The sequence below is a fragment of the Emydura macquarii genome, unplaced genomic scaffold (assembly GCF_026122565.2).
Source record: "Emydura macquarii macquarii isolate MOO-44397 ecotype Brisbane River unplaced genomic scaffold, CSIRO-AGI_Emac_v2 contig_1363, whole genome shotgun sequence".
In the NCBI taxonomy this organism is placed as follows: domain Eukaryota; kingdom Metazoa; phylum Chordata; order Testudines; family Chelidae; genus Emydura; species Emydura macquarii.
The window spans coordinates 17,942,680-17,960,103 of record NW_027131500.1 but is presented as its reverse complement, the minus strand read 5'-3'; the positions used below and the strand labels follow the sequence as shown (position 1 = coordinate 17,960,103).

At 39.4% G+C, this 17,424-nt stretch overlaps 1 protein-coding gene across 1 annotated transcript in view; it reads right to left on the bottom strand.

Annotated features, from left to right (window-relative positions):
* Positions 1-17,424, bottom strand: part of PDGFC (platelet derived growth factor C) — a 213,752-nt gene that overhangs the window by 72,207 nt on the left and 124,121 nt on the right. Inside the window, exon 2 of the mRNA XM_067551839.1 lies at positions 11,376-11,571. Coding sequence (XP_067407940.1) covers positions 11,376-11,571 — 196 coding nt within the window. The remainder of the gene's footprint in view (positions 1-11,375; positions 11,572-17,424) is intronic.

Genomic DNA, 17,424 nt, shown 5'->3' with positions numbered 1-17,424 from the left:
ACAATTATGGCATTTTCTTAAGTAATGTTTACAACACTGGGAAGCATACTCAATATTAGATGCTGAAAAAAAAAAAAAACCAGATCGAAGCTATTGTTGATATTCAAAATGCTCACAGGACTGAAGAAAAAACCTTCATAATGAATGCATTTGGTTTCCCTAAAAGAAAGGTCACTTCCAGTAAGTGCCCGTTTCTCAGTAATCAATGAGTTGTATCCATATTTTACTTTCTTGCTGTTACTTTCACAATTCTATCTAAGGCTTTTGTGAAGCACCCATTACTGTGGTATCAGGGCATGTTTCTGTGCTTTCTTAAAGCCTGTAAAGTAATCTTAAGGAATGGTAACTTAATATTTTTAAAAATTAAAACAAAGAAAGGCAATTGCTGCATGCCTAAAAGAAGCAGAGTTAGAGAGGCATTCAACAAATTATTAATATACAACAGTATTTTTTATTTCTTCTATCATAGGTCCTTGGTGTGATGTTCCAGCATGCAAACTGCTGGCAACATCAGACCTGCAATAAAAAAGGACTGCAACACACAAGCTCCCTATAAGGGTACTGTACAATTTACCAAAACTTTGATTATTTGATAGCCTTATAGATATAAAACAAGAATTTAGGAAACTAATCAGGCTAGATTTTCTCCTGGGCTGGAGCCCCACTCAGTGAAGAGGAGGAGACAAGGGTAGCCAGGGAGTTGGTTATGACTCTCCTTGATGACCCTTAGGCTATGTATACACTAGAGAGTAATGACACAAGTTTTGCTGACGTAAGTGATAGTGTAGACATAGCCTTAGACAAGGTACCAGGCTGCTCTAAGATCTCCCATTATTCTAATAGACTAAGAGTTAATACATCACTGAAAGAGTAGCATAATGGAACTATCGATTTGACATGCCAGCTGCCTACCCCAAATTCTTTTTCCCACACCCCTCCTTCCCTCTTTACCAGAAAGGGGAGGCTGGCAGGACCTGAGTCCAGCACATCTTTGCCAGCTGGGAGTTCTCTGCTAGCCAACTGTGGACAGTTTTGGGCTCCTTTGCACCATCTGAACTGTGCAACGGGACTGGATCTCAGAAGAGACTCTGACACTGTCTTCTGAAGTTATGAGTGAAATCCAATGGAATAATGCACACAGGAGAGTCTGAAAATATTGTAACATTTCAGATACTTATATATCCATGTTATCTCCTGATAAATACACTTAGGGGCTAATTCTGCTCTAAGACACATGGATCTAACTCCCACTCAAGTCAACGGGATTTGTATTCACCTATTTAAAGACATAACTGGTGCAGCTGTGCTGCTGTAGTGCTTCAGTGAAGATGCTACTATGCCAATGGGAGAGCTTCTCCCATCGGCGTAGTTAACCCACCTCCACAAGAGGTGGTAGCTATGTTGAAAGGAGAAGCCATCCCCTCAATGTAGCACTATCTACACCAGGGATTAGGTTGGTATAACTGCATTGCTCAGGGTGTGGATTTTTCACACCCGAATTACGTAGTTATACCAACATAAGTTTATAGTGTAGACCCGTTCTTAGTCCTTTGAATTAGGGAGACAAGGTGGGCGAGGTAATATCTTTTATTGGATCAACTTCTGTTGGTGAGAGAGACGAGCTTTAAGCTACGCAGAGCTCTTCCTCAGCTTCCTGTGTAGCTTGAAAGCTTGTCTCTCTCACCAACAGAAGTGTATGCAGTGAAAGATATTACCGCATTCACCTTGTCTCCTAATATCCTGGGACCAACACAGCTAGAACAACACTGCATACATCCTTTGAATTATGTTTTTTTAAAGAGCAATGTGAATGGGCAAGGAAGCAGTAAAAAAAAATGTGCTGAGAAACAAGGGGGTGAAGTAATATATTTTATTAGACAAACTTTTGTTTCTGAGTGAGACAAGAATATATCCTATAAAGTATTAATGGGACTATGAATATGAATGGCTGCTCACCAAAGTAAGCAAGTAAGATTATCACCAGTTGGCTCTAAATTTAGAAAGTTGCGGTAAGAGATATATTTTTAGCAAGTGCACACATTTTAAACTTTTTTGGAGGCAGAAACAGTTTAGAGAGAAGGTAATACAAGATCTCTGGCCCTGAATCAGGAAAGTATTTAAGCACAGATTTCAACTGGATTTCACGCATGCTTAAAAGTAAACACATGTTTAAATGCTTTCCTGAATTGAAGCCTCTCTCAGGAGTGTTCTTCAGCATAGCCAGAATATTAGAGATTTCCCCAAATCAGGCTCATATAGTGGGGATGAAACTGGTAAGTCCCAGAAAATAGAAAAAACTAACAACTCTAAAATTATAATTAAAGGAAAGAAGATATTGTCTCACACCCACTGAAATGGATGTGAACCTACTAAAGAAATACAAAGTGTCAGAGGCAACTGTTAGGATTTCCTTAATTGTTTTTGTCTTCACAAGGTTTATATATTCATTTTAAAGGCTAAACCCTTTATGTGTTTTGAGGCTTGTTTGTTTGTTTTTAAATGTGTAAACATTTGAATTGGTTCCAGACACATTAGGAGGTACTTTAAAAGGTTAGTTACTTTTATCAAATATGTTGTGATGCGATTATAATTGTGCAGTGGGATTTGAAAGGAAGGATTGAGGTAATCTGCAACATATTAACAGAGATTGGACTGACAGTCTCAATGGACTACAAACAAAGCCTGTTCAGTTACACATAACATACTAGCCTGGAGAGGAGACTGAAATAGAGACAGACAGAAACAATGACCTTCGGGCATATCTCAGTGGGTCATGTCTCATACTCCCAGAGAAAGAGATGCTTTAATACAAGTTGCATGGTGCTGCTAAGAGAGCCAAAAAACTTACTGCACTGGGGTTTTCATCTTGCCTAACCAATAGATTGTAACAGGGTTGGGCATGTGACTGGTGCAAAAATAATTGGTCAATTGTCTGGTCAAATATGACCAAATAATATAAAAAATGGTCAAATACCTTAAAACACTAATTTATTAGAATAGTAACAAAAAAGAGTAAGACTTTATGGCCTCCAGTTGGCTTAGCCTTACATAGATACTTATGCCTAATTACAAAAAACAGTTACTTAATTGAATTATTTTAACTCATAAAAATTTGGAACACAATGAAATGAAGCTCTAAAAAAAATGAAAAAATAATTATTATGACTACCTTTTAGCAATGTTAAGTTATCATTCAAATGTGTACGTTATTCAAGATGGAACATTTAACAAAGAAAAGTGAAATAATTCAGAAATAAAAAGTACATAGCAACTATTAAAGAAAAAATAATTTTAAATGCACTTATGCTAAGTAGGCAGCAGGCCAACTCTTCAAGCACGTTAATGGCTATTCATCTTTTCTCTTTGTGGTGAGGAAAACGTTTAAGGACTGCGAATCCTCCACTTCCTTTTGAGTTAATTTTTGTATGGTGATTCAGTCAGTTTAGATTGTAAGCTCTTTCAGGCAAAGACCAGGCCTTTTTACTTGTTTAATGTGCTTTGTAAACCACGTACATTGATGGCTTAGTATACAAATAAAGATCTACATACATACATACAATGGTTATTCTAGAAAATTCCAGCTAATCAAGATCAAGATCCAGCTCAACTTTCAAGTAGTTCACTTTTTCCCCCAACAAACGGCTTTAGCATATAGTAAAGTGAGCAATCAAGATATTTAACTAGTCTTGCTAACAGACTGTACCCATTGTCCAATCAAAAAGGTCGGACACCACCACCATCAGAGCAGTCTTGTTGGAATATTTGATCAAATAATAGATTGTCAATTGACCAGTCAATTCCTAGCCCAGCCTATAAGTAGGAGGTCAGGTCTCTATTAACTATGCTTATCCTAGTGTTAAGCCAGCAGTTGTATGTTTTATTCTGTTCTACATTTTATTCTGTGATCTTCCTATTTTCTGTCCCATGGCATATCAATTCTGCTTTTGTTAAAATGCCCGGAATTGGAGTTATAGCAAGTTTTTTTGGAACATCCATTGTCAGACACTCCCAGGGCAAGAAAATTCACATTTGCCCCTAAGAACGGCAAAAACAAAGAAGAGGTAAAACATAGACTAGGAACACAGTCAAAGATGAGTGAACTATTTGGCCCTTCCACAGAGGGTGCTGTGAATAAGCTGTGATATATTAGTGTGACAATAGCTGTGATATATTAGTGTGACCCAAGAAGTGCTAGAGACAGTTCCAAAAGGTATTACTATAGCCATATACACGGCTTGTGTAGGATGTTTTAATTACAGCTGAGCAAAAACTCTGCTAAAGTTACGGTTGAGACCAGCTTTGTGTTTAAATCTGGATTCGTCTAAGCGCCCTAAATTCCATGTGGTTAAATCAGATTGCCTTGAAAGTTGGTGTGCTTCATGGGGGCAGAGGGCATGGTCAGCGATCCCAATCTGGGGCCATCTGACCCAGGGGTTCCTGAGATACAGCCCTTGGGGGAGCGGGGCAATACCTTTTCTTAAAGTTGACACACTTTGGCAATATGCTGTGTTATTGTAGCCATGTGAGTCCCAAGATATTAGAGAGATGAGGTGGGTGAAATAATATCTTTTCTTGGACCAACTTCTGTGGTTGAGATACAGACAGGCTTTTGAGCTTACAGATCTGGGAAACATACTCTCAGTGTCACAGCTAACTACAAGATGGAACTGATTGTTTAGCATAAGTAGTTAACATGTTTCAAGGGACCTTGAATGGCTGTAACATTCTGAGTACATTTCCCAGAACTGAAAAAGAGCTCTGTGCAAGCTTGAAAGCTTACAGAAGCTGGTCCAAGAAAAGATATATCACCCACCTTGTCTCGCTAACATTTTAAAAATGTTTTTGGGTCACAGATAGAGATCAAACCAGGGTTCAGATAATTATACTAGGGTCTCAGACATTGGATGGTTACCCCCAACAGAGTGAATGGCACTCACCAGCTCTTTTGGGAAAATCAAATTAAAATGTTATTTGAAAAAAAGAGTTGCTTCTCCAGTTAGGCACATTAAGGGCTGGTTCACACTGACCGCACGATTCGGCGGCAGTCGACGGGAGTTACGCAAACTACCCAGAGTAGTTTGCGTAACTGATGTCGACTGCTCAGCTTCCCTTCTGCGCGCTGTTCACACTGCGCTGAGCCGATGGGACTCAGCGCTATGCTACTTGAGGGGGTGGACTTACTCAGTTGACTTCCTAATCGACTGAGCGGGTCTCACTGACCGCTCAATTGATCCTGAAAGATCGATCTGGCGGCGGTGATTTTGCCATCATCAGTGTAAACGTAGCCTAAGACTCTCACACCTATTCACAAGCCTAATGGTTTACACTGAGCATGTGGGGAGGGGGGGGGGGAAGAGAGAGAGAGGCTAACAATCTGTAAAAGTACCCCTTCATCACAGGACTTGGGTGGCTCTTTGGATAAGGGGATGTTACAGTCATCAAATCTAAGCACCACCCCAGGCACTGGAGTTCAAATCGAACCCTGAAGTTAAAAACAAAACAAAACAAAAAAGAAAACAGGCATGTTGCTCTGATCTGCCTCATCAAAGAAGGATTTCTATATTGGGGAAAAGTAATCTGAGTACAGCTGAATATTCAGAAGGTGCTGAAACTATTTTTTAAAAAGAATATAAACTACGTAAGAAAATGTTCGCTAGGAGAGCAGAAGTGGAAGAGTAAGTGGGATGGGGAAGAGGATTCGGGGGATCAGGTCATAAGGGGGGGATGAGGACTAGGAGAAGGGCTGGGACATAGAGAAGGGAGCCATGAGGGTGAGAGAGCAGGACTAGGGGAGGGGGCACCTGTCAGCCCAACATCCCCCTCCATGCATGTGCCACAATATTGGGGTCTTCTGCCCATCTGTGGGAACATGAATCGCCTTTCCTGCCCTCCTGTGTCCCCCAGATTCTAGAGGGCTTGCCTTTCTGGATGTGTCTGAGCCCCTTTCTATTACTCTCCCAATGTGAGCCAGGAACTAGGGAAACCCTGCCTTGGAGGGTGAGGAGCTTAGAACAGGCATGTTAAGATGCATCAAGAACACACTGCTGAGACTGGGGTGAGGAGCAGAGAATGGATATGCTACCCACATACCAGAAGCTCTCCAGCACTGGGGAGGGTGGAAGGGACCACTCACTGACGTGAACAGAGCTACTGTTTCAGGCTGTATTCATCTCCATTGGGTATTCTCTTTTAGCTGAAAACATCTCATTGAGAGGAGTGGGCTACTTAACACCTCCCTGAGGCTGCTATGTGACTGATGGATGTGTAGAGCCCTTCCCCTCCATTCTCCCTTAAATCTCGTACAATATTATAATGGAGCACCAGCTCTGTTCTAGCTAAGATTGGGAACCTTTCCCCTTAAAAAGATGGTTCTTCTCAGTACTCTAATATCTGCATGCTTCCACAGATTGCTTTGAAATTTGTGCTGTGCCTCATGGGAGTATGGGGTAGAGTTAGTGATCCAAATGTGGGGTCATCTGAGCAAGGGATTCCTGAGACACAGCTCCTAGGGCAAAAAAGAAAACAAAAGAGCATTTTATTAATTTCACAGATTCTAGCAGCTCTGAAGTTTGGAACCCACCCTGGGCAAGAGGGTTTTGGGTCTGAAGAGAGGAATGGGGGTATTTTGGGGAGGCAGGTAAATGGAAATGGCTGGTACGGGAGGAAAAAGGGGTTGAGGGGCTCAGTTAAAAGGCTGAGAGAGTGATTGGGGGAGTGGGAGAGGGGAAGACAGGAAGTTTTGGAGAATGTGAGGGGTAGTGGAGGAAGTTGGAGAGTTAGGGGTAGTGTGGCCTGTCAGCCCTGAATTCTCCCCTTCCATAGGTGTGCTGGGAACTGGGAGAGCCCTATGCAAGGGCTCCCTCCTTGCTGTGTGTTCTGGGATCTGGGAAATCCTGATCCTCTTGGGGTGTCTGAGCCCCTCTTCCTGCCCCTCCACATAAGCTGGGATCTGGGGTGGAGGGAATGAAGGTAACAGAAATTTAAATGCCTGAAATAAAAAAAATGACTGGTTAAGATACACATCACCCCTGTGTGGAGTTGGCTAGAATGTGTGAGGACAGGGTCTGGTTTGGAGGAGGGGCAGACTGCGTGGACCAAGGGCTTTGCTGGGAAAGCCTCGCTGAAGCACAGGCAGGAGGACCTGCTGGATCTGTTTTGGGAGTGAGGGGTCCAGCTCAGTGTGCAGCTCAGGCTACATAACCAAGGTAACGTACAGTCCTCTAGTAAGCTGCAGTCTGTGATATGTGTATACACCAAGGAACAACATCTCACATATTAACTAATGACTTCGGTAGTGCCAATTAATGGCTTAATATGATTAGAAGAAGGGGAGGCTACATGTTGCAGGTAACGATGAGAGAGGGGGTGGAGAGGAAGAGAGACACCAGTCTTCTGTCACGTGCTTTATTGTTATTATAACAACCATGTAACAAAACAGTCAGTTTTCAGGCATAGACCATGGATAAGATTTCTCTTTTATGCCCTGTTAGCAACTGCACATTGCAAACATTTCAAAGCTTGACCAATATCCCCAATTCATTGTAACAAACTGTACAAGAGACAGGAGGAGCACTGAGGAATCACATAGCAACCATGTGGCCTACTGGAAAGACCACTGGACTGGGACTATTCCTAGGCTCTACCTCTGACTTGCTAAGTGATCTTGGGCAAGTCACTTCACTTCTCTGTCTCACTCTCTCATCTGTGAAAATGGGGATAATGAGGTACTGTTCTTTGAGATCTACTGATGAAAAGCACTATGTATAAGCCAAGTCTTTGATTATTGCCTCACCACAGTAGCATATCAACTGCAAACCTAGATGACACCTAAACTTCCTAAACAGCCACCAACTCCTAACAACAACCATTACTCTATTTTAAAAACTAGAAAATAAAATGGCAAAAAAAAACCCTGTGCTAATACAGAGGTAAGGTTGCCCAGTGATTGCTGAACGCAATATTCTGGAAGGGCACAAGCTAAGGTCAAAGGGCTCAAAACCGAGAAATACAGAGTTAGAGAGTCTTCCCTCTTTGAGCAATGCCCTAGTATGACCATAACACACACACTCCCATTCTGCTTTTCACTGTAATGGACAAGTGCTACTTGTACTTGCCCTATGATCAAACCCTCTAAGCCTACTCGCCCAACAGAATACCACATTTGTAAAATTTTAACAACCATGTTGCACCCTTTCACAACCCCTGCACACTAGCACTCAAGATACTACCTAAACCTATACTTTCCCCCACCCATTATCAAATCTACAGACTGCTCTCTTATGCCACCTCACTACTGACAATACCTATGGCAAAAGAGTCCTCAGTGCCCTGCTACTGACAAATTCTATACAATTCTGTATTGAAATAATTCAGACTCAAACATCAAGGTGTACACAGAATCACACAGGGTTAGAAGGGACCGCAAGGATCATCTAGTCTAACTCCCTGCCAAGTTGCAGGATTTGGTGCATCTTAACCATCCAAACAGATACTATCCAGCCTCCTTTTGAAAACCTGCAGTGAAGAAGCTTCCACAATCTCCCTAGGCAGTCTGTTCCATTGTCCTACTGTTCTTACAGTTAGGAAGCTTTTCCTGATATTTAATGTAAATCTGCTATGCCCCATTGCCTCATCCTGCCCTCTGTGGCAAGAGAGAACAACTTTTCTCCATCTTTTTTATGACAGCCTTTCAAGTATTGAAGACCGCGATCATGTCCCCCCCGTGTTCTCCCCTTTTCCAAACTAAATATACCCAGTTCCTTCAGCCTTTGCTCATATGGCTTGCATTCCATCCCTTTGATCATCTTTGTCAGTCGCCTCTGGATCCTTTCCAGTTTCCCTACATCCTTTCTATACATTGGTGGCCAAAACTGGACACAGTACTCCAGCTGAGGCCTAACCAGCATTGAGTAGAGCAGTTTTTTTCACCTCCAGTTACTTACATGCTATGCCTCTGTTAACACAATCCAAAGATGTGTTTGCTTTTTTTGCAAGCATCACACTGATAACTCATGTTGAGGTTGTAATCCACAGTAACTCCCAGATCCTTCTCAGTAGTGCTGCTGCCAAGCCAGTTATCCCCCACATGCTCCTCTTTCCTTTAACAACACATGAAGGGATAACACACATAGACCCAGAACGCCTCATAACACAATCACAGCTCTTCCAAGCTGCTCTAACTTACTCCGCTACTATTCAATACAGCTACATTCAAAAGAGTTAATGAAGTTGGAGTGCATGCAGACAATTCTCAGGGCTCAATTGCCAATGCAGGGTCCATTTAATATAGTTATATGTTAATAACATTTCACTATTTCCTGAATTTGACTTCAATAGCTATTTATCTTCCTTTTGCACCAGACAAGTTAATTGAAGTCCTTCCTCTTCCTTTATTTAGTTTTATGAGTAGTATTGTTAAACATCTTAAATTTTATTTTAAATTAGGTCAGAATATTGGTTCTCCTCTTTGGTTTTGTTTAGAATTTAAATTAATCACTTACGTTTCCTTTTCTCTAAGCACTGAGGTCTAACTTTTCGAAATCTAAACACCAGAAGTACACCCTTAAAAATACACACCCACCAATTACATTTGCACATCAGGTCACTGCACATACAACTTCCTGGTTTGCATGCACAAATGTGAGCATGCGATGACTAAGTATTTTTGTGAATGCACCTTTTGCTTCTGGATTTTTAAAATTTCATCGCTAATATTTTTGTTTGCATTCAATAACTTTTTACTCAGAATAAGTGTATTCCCAGAAAAATATTGCTCAATAGCTGTCAGGTTAAATAATTAAAAGAACATTTCAACTTGTCTTACTTTTTCTTTGCAAGTGGACAAATGAAGCACCTTATTTGGATTTTTCTTTCACTTGTCACTTCACTCTGCCATATGCAAAGAAAAGAAAAAGCAAGCTTAAGTTTTCACTCGGAAATATATATATATATATTATATATATATATAATATTGTGCAAAGGGAGTGCACGCATTTCAGCAAGCATATGTTGTACAATACATAGTATGTCTGATAAGGCTGCAACAGGAGAAAAGTATTACTCCCTTCAGAAGTAAGAAAGGCGTATATTTGTATATTAATTATGGAAAGGAGAAAAAAACAAACAAAACAAAATAGAGTACAAAAATATCCTCATTTTGAATTTCAATTTCATAACAAAATAATGATAAAGACGACATAAATAAAACATGTCACAAAATCAAAACAGAGTAAAGGAAAGCACGCAATTAAGTGAGTACACAGGGTAAATAACTCACAGTGAGAAGAAGCTATTTGGTCAATATCACTCCATAACCATGTTAAATGCAACATGTTTCATTCAAATGACATATTCTGGTTGATATTTTGCTCATATGAAATAATGCAGCTGAAGTATCTTTAGCTATATATGACATTTAAGATTTGTTACCAAAACCCACTGCATTGTGCTCTTGTGTCTCTCTCACAAGTTAAGAGCTTTGTCCGCATGATGATGAAGCACACAGCAAGCTGAGGTGTAAATTTACAGCACCCTACCATGCTGCTCACTAACTGGCTGTGTGGATCCTGCCACCACACACTAAAATTTCCATAGGTTCATCAAAGTGCACCATAGAATTTTTAGTATGCGGTACCAGGTCCACATGGAGACTTAATGCGCGGCAGGCTAGTGCACTGCAGATTTACTACCCAGTCTCCCTATGGACAAGCCTGCACCAGCTGGTAAACATACTCAGTCATGCATGGTTCCTATAGAAAGCCGTGCTGAGGATAAAGCAGATTAAACTCTTCTCACTGAAACATTATGAAACCAATGCCATGGCAATATGTCAAGGGGCATTGTATCTTGAGGTGCCATTTTTCATGCAGAAACAAGATTCTGACCATTTGTGGATATTATCAGATTGTATGGTACATTTATTAGAATAGAAGTGTTACATTCTAATGCCTTCCATCTGAGGTAATATGCACACCCAAACTTCTCCTGCAGAATCAACTGGAGATACTTGCTTCTTTACTTCCTGTGCTAAACTGTATAGTGTTACTCTGCACTGCTAAACAGAAACTGTATTCCACCCAGATATGACTACCCATATTTTTGGTTGAGGTTAGGGATATCATTCTGGATGCTTGCTTTTGAGAAGCTAAGAGTTTAAATGTTTTTATGTCAACATAATTCTATGGCTATATGTTAAATACATAAGGGGGGAAAAGCTTTTTATTGTAAGTGTAGATAATTTTCTGTCAATCTGAAGACAAAATACTATTAAGGTGCATTTTATCACTATGTAGGTGCTGTATTTTGGCCAACTTAATCAGTGCCATCATAGCTGTTACCATCCTCTCTTCAAACTGTATATCGGCTAAGTAACTTACTTGCATATGTCATCTTCGGGATCCTCAAGCCCAAATCTTTCATCAAAAGTAAGCTGTATCCACACATTCTCCTCTACTGCTACTAATCTCCATACCAGTACGGTGTTGCGTGGGTAAGCACGTGGGAACTTGGGGCTGTGAATACTTCCATTAGTAGACACAGTAATAATCTTCTCATGCTGAGGATCTTGCACTCCTATAGTAAAGAGACATACACAAAACCAGATATAGTTAAGGCTTAATTATTTTTCTGCAACACTTTTCTCTTGCACAATCAAAGGCTTTTTTGTGCTTTGTTTTTTTGGGGTGGGGTGGGGGGATTTTTTCGCAAGGATTACTGGGTCTGGGAAGATTTATATAAAAACAACATGGTAGACCTCAGAAGAAAATACATATTTCTTGTTTGGCTTCTAAGTAAAATACTCAGGCCCAGATCCTCAGCTGAGGCTGAGGATAGCACAGTGAAACTCAGGATGGGAACATCTGCAGCTGGGTGCTCCCCTGATCCCAGACAAGCTGTGTGCCAGGCCAATCCCCTGGCAAAAATTAAAACAGCCTAAAGGACTACTTAAATTGCCCTGGTTGTGAATGACTCCAGTAGGCCATTACAATAACCAGGGGTCACTGAAGTTCAGGAAAGCCCTAGTTATGCCTGCCACAGAAAAAAGGATGATATTGGAGCAGTTATACTGACTCTACCCCAGCAGAGGTTCTCCCTAAGGTGGTGGTTTCCTCCTTTGGCTGACAAAGCTGGCTGTAGGACTGCTTTGTGCTGGTGGTGTCATAATTTTAGAAAGTCACTAAATGTGTGAAGCAAGACATTCATGGATGGATCTACAACAGCATATTACCTTTAAATGATGGCGCACCCTCCTAGTATGGGGTCATTGCCTCAGACTCTCAAGCCTACCATAAAACTCTGGAAACTAAAATGTTTGGCTTATCATAACACAGCATTTGAACTATGAAATGAATTAATCACCAACTATCTTTGCCCTTTAAAGCACACAGCAACTGGACCCTAGAACAAAGATGACCTATTTCAAGTTGGGAACTAACAACTGTAAGGAATCATGGGAAGAAAAAAAATGTTTCACTGGAGTGTGATGCTGTACGTACGTACACACGCACGCACGCACAATTAAAATAATTAGGCAAATCTTATTACTAAGGGTGTGAAATTCACAGGAATTCATATTCAGTAGTTAAGCACCAGTTTGTAACAAGTCTAACTGCGAACAACAGATGCAGACAAAACTGGATAGATTTTTAATTTTATGGGATATAATACAAGACTTCTAGCCCCCAAAACACTCCCCAACACCTCAGATGAAGAAATATCATTAGCTATAGTAGTAGGATTTCTATCCTCTTGTGAACTAGAGACTAGAGGGTGACAAAAATCGCACACAAGCACACAAGACGTTCCATCCAGAAAAGGCAAGTGGTGCACATATGTACATATCTACATATGTAGATTTTTCTTGTAGTTTTATCTTGTGCCGTACTGTTTTACGAAAATTAATTATTAATTTTGTTTCCAGAGGAACAGTCTCTTACAATTCACTATTTTATCTTATATTTTATTTGTTTAAAAATGCTAATACATATTTACAATTATGTATTTTACAGTAAGATGTTTACACTTTGGTTTATAGTGAAGAAAATTACGATGTAATTGTAATCTTTCTTTTAGATCCACAGCTAAATGAATGTACTTCAGAGGGACAAGGGTACAGTAATAGCATTACAATTTCAAAGGAATTAAGCTGTAATTAAATATAATTTCAAGTCTGAAGGACTGAAGCCTTTTATTTGTGGTACAAGAACAGTAAATTCTCTTTCAAGTTGAATTGCTACTCACATAAAACTGATAAAGAAAACTGTGGTTTTACTTAGCATCCACACACAATTTGCAGATGAATGTCTTGTGTAGAACTAAAATAGCACAGCCTATAATAAAAAAAAAAAAAAAAAAGCAAAACAAAGTGCAACGAGGAATGTCCTAATTTAGACTCTTCATCTGCTTTTTTGTTGGCTGAGTCACAGAGCACTTCTTCAATAAGCTATAAACTGAGATTTCCACACTAAACAGTGGAGCCGACTGTAATAAAGATGACATTACCAGAGATTATTATATGAGCGTTATTTTCAAAGTATGTAATGGACTACTATTTTGCCAATGTGTCAACCTTGCTCCTCGGGCATTCACGTCACTATATCAAGCACCACACTGTGATACCAGATACAGAGGTATGTTTTCCCTTTAAAATGTGCACAAAACTGCCATTAATACTAAGTTTTACAAGTACATATGTATATCCTAAGGAAACTAAAGTGCCTCTTCCTTCTTTTCTATATTCAAGATTATCCTCTAAGGAACGCTGCAAGGTAGGAGTGAAAAGTATTAGCTCATCAATACCACTACAGGAAATTCATCAAAAGGGGCAAAAGAAAAACTATGGGGCAATTTAGTCAATGGAAGTTTCAGCATCTCCATTTCCTTGAACTCAGAATCTGTTTACAAGGCAAAAATATATTTGCATTAGCATACAGCCTTGTTCTATGAATATCTCAATTTCTCCTGCACATTGCTTGTTCCATTTTAAATATTTGCTCTTGCATAGAAGAATTTCTTCTCTTTCAAGAGTAATATTTTATTCGACTACAAAGGCAAGTAAATTGCTGTCACTGTAAAATAAAGCTTGCTATTTGTCTTTAGATATGGTATAGTATTCCTTTTCATTCACTTTAAATGAATGCATGCCAACCATAATCTGAAAAAATCGTCTCCTCTAGCAAGACTAATTGGCTGTTCATGTAAATTCGTTTCTGAAACCTTTTTTGAACAAATTGGGTGTGAAGAACAATGTCACAAGACATGGCTAAGAAGACTTAGCACCTTTCACCTCGGATTTGAGCCAGAATTATTAAAGTCACTTCACAGGGAGGACACATCATACCCTAGTTATTTTAGGGATAAATCAAACAAAATTGGGATTTAAAAGGGAATGTTCCAATTTAGTTGAGTAAATCATAGTTACCATCTGCATTATTTCCAGGCTGTTTACATTAATTCTCTATTATTCTGCATCTGCTTTTTAGTTAAAAAATTAAAATAAGAGCAGCTTAGGACCATGTGGGCAGCAAGATTCAATTAACGCCTTTAACAACCAGTTTAAGGAATAGCGGGGACTGATGCAGCTGAGGCCTCCTACTGTTTTTAGTCAGAGGGAAACAACAGACAAGTTGGTTGACAGCACATGTTCATGTGTCGGCAGATGGAAAAATGGAAAACATTGGTGGTTTCAGAATGGGATTGACACAGCTGTAGATCCGTGGTAGAAGGAAATTAGTAGGATTAAAGAATACCGTGTAGAGAAACTGAGATAATTAAGCTTAAGGGGTCTGTGAAAATGTTTTCTCTGGTTTTTAACAGGGGTGTTGGACCAATTTGTAGAGTGGGGGTGCTGAGAGCCATTGAACCAAACTGTAAACCCTGTATATGATGGAAACCACTTCAAGCCAGGGGATGCGAGAGCACCCCCAGTTCCAGCACCTATGGTTATGATGCAATAACAGCACAAACTTGCTGTTAGTTACAGGATGCTCCATTCTGAGGAATAAGCTAGCAGCAGTTTCCTTTAAAGTGACACAGGATACTAATCACCAAAGTTAAACATTTATCAAGGCACAGTATTCACCACAGAAAACAATAGGATTGCAAACATCCTGAAAGCGCTACACTACCTTTAATTAAACAGGTAAAATGGAACCAGATCAGCCATTGTCACTGTAACTAAAGCTCAATCCATTAATTGGACAAGCACAGTCCTGTCTCCATCAAAGTCAGTCTCTTCTCCCATCGGGGCACTATGTTTCACAAAGAAAAGACCTGAAAAAGAGCTCTCTCTAAGCCTGAAATCTTGTCTCTTTCACCTACAGAAGTTGGTCCAGTAAAAGATATTACCTCACCCACCTTGTCTCTCTAAAGAACAGTCCCGATACTTGTTAAAATTAGAGCATGAACTCACGGTATTCAAACATAAGTAGGTTTAGAAGGATTAGGTTTTTACTGGTAAATATTGATAGATGTCGATTTCACCATACACACAAACTGAAAAAATATTTCCATCAATAAAAATGTAAATTTACAGACAGACAAAGAAAAACATTCTTAAGAACTTACTAGAGTTTGATTTAAGAATATTTACTTTGTATATTTTGACAGTTGCATAACTGTGAACATTTAAATTGAGAAAAATTTTTTAAAAGCTTAACATAAATCTTGATATCTATTAAATTATAAAATATAAAATAAAAATTGAATTCTGCTGAGCTTAAAAATCAGTGATTATAGTTAAGTGTCATGATTCCCCCATAAATTAAAAATCAAGTAAATCAAATACAGATGTGGGGGCAGGGGAGAGCGGAGTAGGAGGGTGCTTGTACTTTGTGAAGACAGATTCATTTACGAGATTATTGGTAAAAGTGATTTAGAAAATTTTGCATTCCACCTGCGCATAAGGTACACTTCCTGTAGATAAAACAGAGTAGAGCTAACCCTGCCTTACCTTTAACTTGATAATTATTTAAATGTTATATTCATTAACCTTTCATGAATTTTAAATACTTTCATGATGTGAGTCTTTTAGACATCCAGGGGATGAGAATAGCATCATCCTGTATGTTCAGCATTGCCTGGAAAATAACACCAACCTAAAATGTAAAGAAAGCTCTCATACTTTCACCGTTTGTATAACGTGACACATTAAAAACAACTGTGGATTAATAGGTGATATATCCACAATAGAATTAATGGTACCAGATAGAATTCTTATAAATGTGAGCTCTGTCTCTCAAAACTCAGAAATAAAACAAACAATGAGCTGCCTGTTTAGGTTAACACTTCGAGGAAATATTAGAAATTAGGTACTTTATCATGCCAAAAGGATTACTTCCAATACTATTCACCTGGATGGAGTAGGGTTGCAAGCTGGGACTGTCCATTGCCAAGGTTTTTTTTATTTGACCAACTACACAACTCTTTGAAATTTTGGAGAAAGAAACAAAGGATTTTTTAATCTAATTTATTTCCCCCTTTTTGATCTATTGTAATGTGAATCTATTTTCAAAAGTAACATCCGGATGGAAAAAGGTAACAAGTTTACACCTATGCAATTGTTAAAAACAGATAATGACAGACATACAGTAAACATTTCTTATGACAAGAGAAACCTGAGAGAGGGGACATCTGGACAAATACCTTTTTGGGAGTTGAGTGGGATGCCTGATTTTATAACGAACGGATTAACACCTTCAAGATCAAATGAACCACAAGTTAAGACAAAGACAGAAAAAAGTGATGATAGGCTGGCTGGGAGGAAAGAAAAGGAGAAAGGACTGAGCAAACCTTTCTTCTCCCCTACTTATGAAGTAGCTTGGCTCTTTTTGGTGTATTCCCACTCTTCCCTTTGACCACCAATTTAGCGCTTTTGTGCCTTATATCACACAGCTAAGCCCAAGCCTCCCCCATTGTCTTTCTATGGTTGGCAGGGCTGGAAACAACACTCTTAGTTGCCCAGATATCACTTCTACTTGTCTCAGGGCTCTGGACAATAGGATTTTCCTCAGTTTTTCTAGAGGAAAGAGTACAATACCTCAAAGGAAGCATCCTCTTTTCCATGCTTATGCCCAAATCAGACTGGTTTTGATTCCCATCACCCAGTTTGGGGTAGAGTCTGATTAATTTCATTGTCAACTGAATCTGAACTGTTGAAACAAATCTTCAATGCAAGTGACTGAGGAACAACTACAGAGACTGGAAAATAATTAACAGGCAAAGTTTAAATTAACCTCATCAGAAATCAAAACACTGTCATTTCACCTGTTACAGCTCGAAGACTGAAAGCAAATAAATGACTTCCCTTATCAAATTCAATATTGTTTATATGGGGATGACAGGACATCGTTACACTAAACGTGACAATTTTTTGGCCAGATAAAATGATTAGGAATGTGAACATAGCAGAGGAGGATCCTGAACACT